This window comes from Hyperolius riggenbachi, chromosome 11 (assembly GCF_040937935.1).
Source record: "Hyperolius riggenbachi isolate aHypRig1 chromosome 11, aHypRig1.pri, whole genome shotgun sequence".
Lineage (NCBI taxonomy): Eukaryota > Metazoa > Chordata > Amphibia > Anura > Hyperoliidae > Hyperolius > Hyperolius riggenbachi.
Window position 1 is genome coordinate 52,952,152 of NC_090656.1, and position 8,236 is coordinate 52,960,387.

At 48.7% G+C, this 8,236-nt stretch overlaps 1 protein-coding gene across 1 annotated transcript in view; it reads right to left on the reverse strand.

The window, feature by feature from the left end:
* The window catches only part of NAE1 (NEDD8 activating enzyme E1 subunit 1), a 67,919-nt gene extending 60,430 nt beyond the window's left edge, over window positions 1-7,489 (reverse strand). The window contains exons 1-4 of the mRNA XM_068261825.1: window positions 7,388-7,489; window positions 3,905-4,008; window positions 957-1,017; window positions 236-266 (exon numbers count right to left, since the gene is read on the reverse strand). Coding sequence (XP_068117926.1) covers window positions 236-266; window positions 957-1,017; window positions 3,905-4,008; window positions 7,388-7,437 — 246 coding nt within the window. The 5' untranslated portion in view covers window positions 7,438-7,489. The remainder of the gene's footprint in view (window positions 1-235; window positions 267-956; window positions 1,018-3,904; window positions 4,009-7,387) is intronic.
* Between the last annotated feature and the right edge of the window lie 747 nt (window positions 7,490-8,236).

An 8,236-nucleotide genomic window follows, 5' to 3' on the forward strand; every position in this document is an offset into this window, starting at 1 on the left:
GACAGACTCAGCTATAATGGATTCCTGAGCAAAGCCAGACTGAATGCTCAGTCGGGGATTTTATCAGGGCTGATTAGAAGCAGGCTGCGCAGTGAAGAATGAAACAGAGAGCAGGGTAGGTGGTTTCTCTAATGTTCCCACTGATATATATGGTAAAAATACATGTGGGTGCTTCGTCTCTGGTTCACTTTAACAAAAATTTCTGCTGACAAAAGCAAAAAATACTGTGACGTACCTTCCCAATGCTCTCTCTTGTGAGGAAAAAGCTAAGGAAAAAACAAAACAAAAACAAATTAATATTACAGCATGCACTGAGTCCTTCTAACCTGGGACAATCCAATGAAAAACTGATTCTAACCTGGGACAGTCCAATGAAAAACTGATATTTCAATCATGTGAAGACAGGCACAGGGCCAACCACCTACTGGCTTTATAGACTGTACAGGTGAGATCTCTGCAGGAGTTCAGACCTGCCCATCTAATAAGAGGGGGTTGCACCCTGCTCAGTGGTTTTTAAATTTAGTTCCCAAAAGGGAGAACACAGAGCGGTGAAACTCTGTGGCTAGTGGGGACAAGGTGAGAGCCCCAATAAAAAGGTTTGTCTTCAAATCAATACATTTGCTCTGACTTACAGTCTTCCCTCCTCCTTTGGAAACTTCTGCCTGCATTGCCGTGTCCCACCCTCAGCTTGGCAGCCACCAATTAGGCCACGGCTGCCGAGCTGGGGGCGGGCCACAGCAACGCAGAGGGAGGTGGCTAGAGCCTTGGATGAAATGTGAAAAAAACTGTCACAATTTTGAGGTGGGCGGGGCGATCACCTGCCTGAAATACGTCGAATCAGGTAAGTATTTAACCCTGGGGTCCCCCTTAGTCCTGTATCATTAGGACAGAGCTTGCCATGACAGGATCTGTCTTTTTCACTTTAAGTACTCTTTAACTTATAAACAATCGCTTACTTGTTACCAACATCCTCTCCGCTGACCAGATTGCTGTCCACAATCGTGAATGAACCAATGCCTGGGGAAAAGACCATAAATCAAACAATGACATCAAGCACAATATTAAATGGCTTATATTTCATGGTGTTTAAAAGATAAATTGTCACATTTCTGTATTTGGAAGCTCACTATGACAAGGGATACAGGACAGCGAGTTCACCGATGAGTCTAACCAGTGAATCTGGTACCGTCTGGGATATATAGCTGGCCACTAATGATACAATCTTTTTCATCCAATCTTACCATTTCTATGTAATAGAAGGTAACTGCCTAAATTATCCATTCAATATAATCAGTTTAGCCTTCTACTTCATAGATTCGGTAAAATTGGATGAAACAGATTGTACAGTTAGTGGCAACCTTATCACTGATGGGACTGTCTAACAAATAAATTGCATTTTGAGGCCCACAACAGAATCACGGGCCATTATTTACCCACTTCGGGACCAGCACCCTCTGCCCCCTTAAAGAGGAACTCCAGTGAAAATAATGTAGTAAAAAAACTGCTTCATTTTTACAATAATTATGTATAAATAATTTAGTCAGTGTTTGCTCATTGTAAAATCTTTCCTCTGCCCGATTTACATTCTGACATTTATTACATGGTGACATTTTTACTGTGGGCAGGTGATGTAGCTGCTGCATGCTGTTTTGGCTGTTAGAGACAGCTGTAAACAGCTAATTCCTGTCTGTGAACCTTGTTACATTGTAACAAACTGACAAAAGTACCGCGGTCCTAAAGTTTCTTGTGGGAGGGGTTTCAGCACAAAATCAGTCATACAGCGCCCCCTGATGGTCTGTTTGTGAAAAGCAATATATTTCTCATGTAAAATGGGGGTATCAGCTACTGATTGGGATAAAGTTCAATTCTAGGTTGGAGTTTCTCTTTAAGGACCAGAGGGTGCTGGTCCAGTAAACCGCCGCTTCCCGACGAATCGCCGTTAGAATCCGCTGCTCCCGACGGTCACGCTGCACTGTAGATGAGATGAGGAACCTCTGCTGTGAGAAAGCATCCTTACAGGACATCTGAACTGGGAGGGATAGGGAGGCTGCCATATTTATTTTTTTAACCACTTACGGACCACAGGGTTACACTCGCCTAGTGACCAGGCTATCTTTTACTAATTGGTGCCCTGTGGCTTTAATGGCTCGCTGCAGAGCCATACAATTGAGCACACAAATGAATCTTGTCCCCATTTCTGCCCACCAACAGAGCTTTCTGTTGGTGGGCCCTGATCGCTGCTGCAGACTTTTGTTTTTTGTTTTATAAATTTAAATGTCCTTTTTTTAAAAATAAAATTTAACTTTTTTTTTTTTAATTATTATTTTTTTTAATTTCTTTTTAACTATCCCCCCTCCCTCCCCCCGCCAACAAATGACAGCGATCGGCTGTCATAGGCATTAGCCTATGAGAACAGATCGCTCCTGTGCCTCCCCAGGGCTGTCACCTGTACAGCGCTGCCGTAGATTGCAGTGCTGTACAATGTAAATAGACGATCGCCACTAGAGATGCGTGCGCATTTGACGCCTTTCAGCGTTAGGTGGTCCTCGGGCTGCCACCCTCCACACGCTGATCGGCTTTAGGTGGTCGGCAGGAGGTTATACAGTGCTAGTTGCCTGGCATTCCTGCTGATTTCTTTGGCTGCAGTAATATCTGAATCACACATCTGAAACAAGCATGTGGCTAATCCAGTCAGACGTTAGTCAGAAACATCTGACCTGCATGCTTGTTCAGGGTCTATGGCTACAAGTTTTAGTGGCAGAGGATCAGCAGGACGGCCAGGCAATGTCAGCCTCCATACTCATCTCACTTCAGGTGTACTATAAGCTACATACAGGTTATTAGTAACTCTCACCCACCCAGCTTTAGGATTTTTTGCCTCATCATTCCTGTTTATGCTGCAGTAAGCCTTTTCAGTTAAACATGTAAAACAGTACACAACTCTGACTGGAGGGAAGGCTGTACATCAGGGGTCAGGAACCTTTTTGGCTGAAAGAGCCATAAACGCCACAGATTTTAAAATGTATTTCCCTGAGAACCATACAATATGTTTCAAACTGGAACAATGCACATGTGCAGCAGAGGGCTCACGTCCCAGTTGCCATGGTGATGTGTATACAGTTGATCCGCCGTGTCAGACACGTCTTCATCTTCTCTTGGGTTTCAGCAACACCAGCAATTTTTTACAGAGAGCCAGACAGGAGAAATACTAACTAACAGCTTGTACAATTAGCTAGCTGACTTGGGTGTTGATTCAGTTTGTAGGACGCGATCCCAGCACTTTGGTCCAATAGGCTGCTTGTCAAGTGACAGGCAGCCTATTGGGCCAATCAAAGTGCAGGGATCTCGTCCTACAAAGTCACTGGATCTGAAAGGGTCCAGAGTGGGCCAAATGGAGCAGCTGTTAGTTTTGGGGGGAGAGCACAAGTAAGTTAGTAGTGCATGCTGCAGCAGTAACATGCCTACTTTGAAAATGTTACTTGCACTGTCACACTAAGCTGTGCTGCTTGAGCAGTGTAGCTTAGTGAATCAATCCCTACTGATTTGTCAGTGAGACAGATGCAGCCATCAAAAGAGCCACATCTGGCTCCCGAGCCATAGGTTCCCCACCCCTGCTATACATGAATGGCTGTGTATAGACTACGCCACCAGGGGGTGGAGTAATGACTAAGGTCAACAACTGATGACATACTGGCACTTCGGTCCCAGACAGAGATGGTCAAATAATTGCATGGAAATATACAGCACATTGTATGCAGCTGGGACATGGGCCAGTCATACTCAACAGGACATGAATTTGATAACCCAATTCCGAGTCATATTCAATTTGCATTATAGCGAAGTTCTGCCCTTAGAACAAATGGACAGATAGAACTACAGATCTGCTCACATTGCTGCTACTCACCGGGCAGCACTAAATTCTTCAGGATCTCAGTGCCCGTAGCTGTGGCATTAATCAGGCACACGTGGGCAGACTCCAGAGCTTCCTGTCCATGGTCACCCCATAACCTGGCAAAGGGGGGCAAACAGAATCATTACAAAACACGTTCTTCCCAATAAGAAAAAGAGATCAGATTAGAGCAGTATAAAACTGGTTCAAAACGTGTAATATACAGCATATCCTATATACTAAATGCAGGATGTATTTATGCACGGACTGACCTGCGCACACACATCACAACCGCACACACACACACACACACACACACACACTTGCGTGCACACACACACACACCAAAGCCTGCGTGCACACATCACAACCGCACACACCACAATTCCGCGCACACGCACACACACACCACGACCGCACACACGCCAAAGCCTGCGCGCACACACACCACAACCGCACACACACACATGCCAAAGCGCGCGCGCGCACGCACGCACACACACACACACAGTACTGCTGTACGCCGCAGTGCCGGCAGTGTGCTGTACGCCGCAGTGCCGGCAGTGTGCTGTACGCCGCAGTGCCGGCAGTCAGCGTTATATGCTCACCAGTGTCGGCAGTCAGCGTTATATGCTCACCAGTGTCGGCAGTCAGCGTTATATGCTCACCAGTGTCGGCAGTCAGCGTTATATGCTCACCAGTGTCGGCAGTCAGCGTTATATGCTCACCAGTGTCGGCAGTCAGCGTTATATGCTCACCAGTGCCGGCAGTCAGCGTTATATGCTCACCAGTGCCGGCAGTCAGCGTTATATGCTCACCAGTGCCGGCAGTCAGCGTTATATGCTCACCAGTGCCGGCAGTCAGCGTTATATGCTCACCAGTGCCGGCAGTCAGCGTTATATGCTCACCAGTGCCGGCAGTCAGCGTTATATGCTCACCAGTGCCGGCAGTCAGCGTTATATGCTCACCAGTGCCGGCAGTCAGCGTTATATGCTCACCAGTGCCGGCAGTCAGCGTTATATGCTCACCAGTGCCGGCAGTCAGCGTTATATGCTCACCAGTGCCGGCAGTCAGCGTTATATGCTCACCAGTGCCGGCAGTCAGCGTTATATGCTCACCAGTGCCGGCAGTCAGCGTTATATGCTCACCAGTGCCGGCAGTCAGCGTTATATGCTCACCAGTGCCGGCAGTCAGCGTTATATGCTCACCAGTGCCGGCAGTCAGCGTTATATGCTCACCAGTGCCGGCAGTCAGCGTTATATGCTCACCAGTGCCGGCAGTCAGCGTTATATGCTCACCAGTGCCGGCAGTCAGCGTTATATGCTCACCAGTGCCGGCAGTCAGCGTTATATGCTCACCACAGTGCCGGCAGTCAGCGTTCTACGCTCCACAGTGCCGGCAGTCAGTGTTCTACGCTCCACAGTGCCGGCAGTCAGTGTTCTACACTCCACGGTGCCGGCAGTCAGTGTTCTACACTCCACGGTGCCGGCAGTCAGTGTTCTACACTCCACGGTGCCGGCAGTCAGTGTTCTACACTCCACGGTGCCGGCAGTCAGTGTTCTACACTCCACGGTGCCGGCAGTCAGTGTTCTACACTCCACGGTGCCGGCAGTCAGTGTTCTACACTCCACGGTGCCGGCAGTCAGTGTTCTACACTCCACGGTGCCGGCAGTCAGTGTTCTACACTCCACGGTGCCGGCAGTCAGTGTTCTACACTCCACGGTGCCGGCAGTCAGTGTTCTACACTCCACGGTGCCGGCAGTCAGTGTTCTACACTCCACGGTGCCGGCAGTCAGTGTTCTACACTCCACGGTGCCGGCAGTCAGTGTTCTACACTCCACGGTGCCGGCAGTCAGTGTTCTACACTCCACGGTGCCGGCAGTCAGTGTTCTACACTCCACGGTGCCGGCAGTCAGTGTTCTACACTCCACGGTGCCGGCAGTCAGTGTTCTACACTCCACGGTGCCGGCAGTCAGTGTTCTACACTCCACGGTGCCGGCAGTCAGTGTTCTACACTCCACGGTGCCGGCAGTCAGTGTTCTACACTCCACGGTGCCGGCAGTCAGTGTTCTACACTCCACGGTGCCGGCAGTCAGTGTTCTACACTCCACGGTGCCGGCAGTCAGTGTTCTACACTCCACGGTGCCGGCAGTCAGTGTTCTACACTCCACGGTGCCGGCAGTCAGTGTTCTACACTCCACGGTGCCAGCAGTCAGTGTTCTACACTCCACGGTGCCAGCAGTCAGTGTTCTACACTCCACGGTGCCAGCAGTCAGTGTTCTACACTCCACGGTGCCAGCAGTCAGTGTTCTACACTCCACGGTGCCAGCAGTCAGTGTTCTACACTCCACGGTGCCAGCAGTCAGTGTTCTACACTCCACGGTGCCGGCAGTCAGTGTTCTACACTCCACGGTGCCGGCAGTCAGTGTTCTACACTCCACGGTGCCAGCAGTCAGTGTTCTACACTCCACGGTGCCAGCAGTCAGTGTTCTACACTCCACGGTGCCAGCAGTCAGTGTTCTACACTCCACGGTGCCAGCAGTCAGTGTTCTACACTCCACGGTGCCAGCAGTCAGTGTTCTACACTCCACGGTGCCAGCAGTCAGTGTTCTACACTCCACGGTGCCAGCAGTCAGTGTTCTACACTCCACGGTGCCAGCAGCCAGTGTTCTACACTCCACGGTGCCAGCAGCCAGTGTTCTACACCCCACGGCGCCAGCAGTCAGTGTTATACACTCCACAGCGTCAGCAGTCAGTGTTCTATACTCCATAGTGCCAGCAGATTTGCAATTCTTTTAAGAATGGGGGCGTTTACTGGTGGTAGACATAGAGCATAAGTCATGTCTCATGAGTGTATAGCGTGTATTCTCAGCCATTCTCTGGGGCAATGCTTTCCTGGAGGAAGAAACAGCCAACAACGAAACTAGACGCACTTTTTACAGACATGTCAGTTATGTACAAATCAGAGAACATCACTCCTCATAGTGACCAGTGTCTCCATGAGCAAAAATGTAGAAAGAGAGAATTATAATTCTGGCTTTCATACAGAACTGGGCAAATCAGTGTCGCCGGGTAGTGCATTTGGCCCAATTCTAAGCTGTGTAAAATATGCATTATTCATCATTCATGCAACTTACGTCAGAACTATTAGCATTACCTAAATGATATAATTTGGACATGAAACGTTTTTATATTTTTATTTAACTTTTAAACTAAAAGGCCTATACAGATCCCACAGATTGGTACACAGACATCAGATAGGAGGGCTGGGGGGGGGGGGGGGGGGGGTGGTTCAGAGATTTGATGAGTAATTTCTAGTTTCATAGAGTCCCTGCAGGATGTGTCCAGTAGATGAGTACACACAATGCACATGGAGGAGAGCACACAGTGCACGGTCCATAAGCCCCAGCCCATACATCCCCCTAATACAGCATGCAATCCCTGCACAATGTATAACATAACACTGCCCTGATCTGCCCCGGGAACACAGCACTGTACCTCAGCTGCCTGTCATACTTCTGCTCCTTCACCACCGGTACCTTCGCCATGATCCTTCCTCACCCGGAAGCAAAACCAGCAGCAGCAGAGCAGAGCAGAGATCTCGCCTAATAATCCCAGCTCTCTGTCATTAGGTGGCGCACGTTTGCACGTAAAGTAGCGTTTCCAGCAGTTCTCTAGTTTTTCCAGCAGGTGACGCCAGCACACATCGCACGCCGCCTCTCGTTACCAGCTCTTCTCAGGCAGGCAGGAATCATACACTTCTTGGCAATGTTCTTGTCCACCAGAAGATAGCGCTCACACGCCATAAAAGATCAGCAACTATCTTATGAAGAGTTGCAGGGTTGTCTACTTCAAAGTTGTGGAATTGAAGTGTGTTATTGTTTCTGGTGGAGAAAGGTTCAGCCAATCACCGGGCGCTTCTTTGCATCTCATATGGAAAAGCAGGATTGCAATGCAGCAGATCTTATTGGATTTCTTTTTGGGGTTTCGCTTGCAGCAATGGCGGGGCCATGAGGACATGGGTAGCTGCAGGATCGAGACCTTCTCTATACCCAGGTATCTGGTTCTTACTTACCTGGGTCTTGGCCAAGGAAGCAGGAAAAAAGGGCGCCTGCAGCTACTGGACATTCACTCCCATAATAAATATTGTTTAATGGGCGTCGAACAGGAAAAAAGGGCACCGGAGCTTATTAACTTTTTATAACTGTGCCCGGAGATTATTAACATTTTATAAATGCGCCTGTGACAAATCACGTTTACAAATATATTAAACATATCTATTGTACGTAACTACAACGTTATTTAAAATGTTATGACTTACTGTTACTGCTAGCGCTTTTTGGTGTG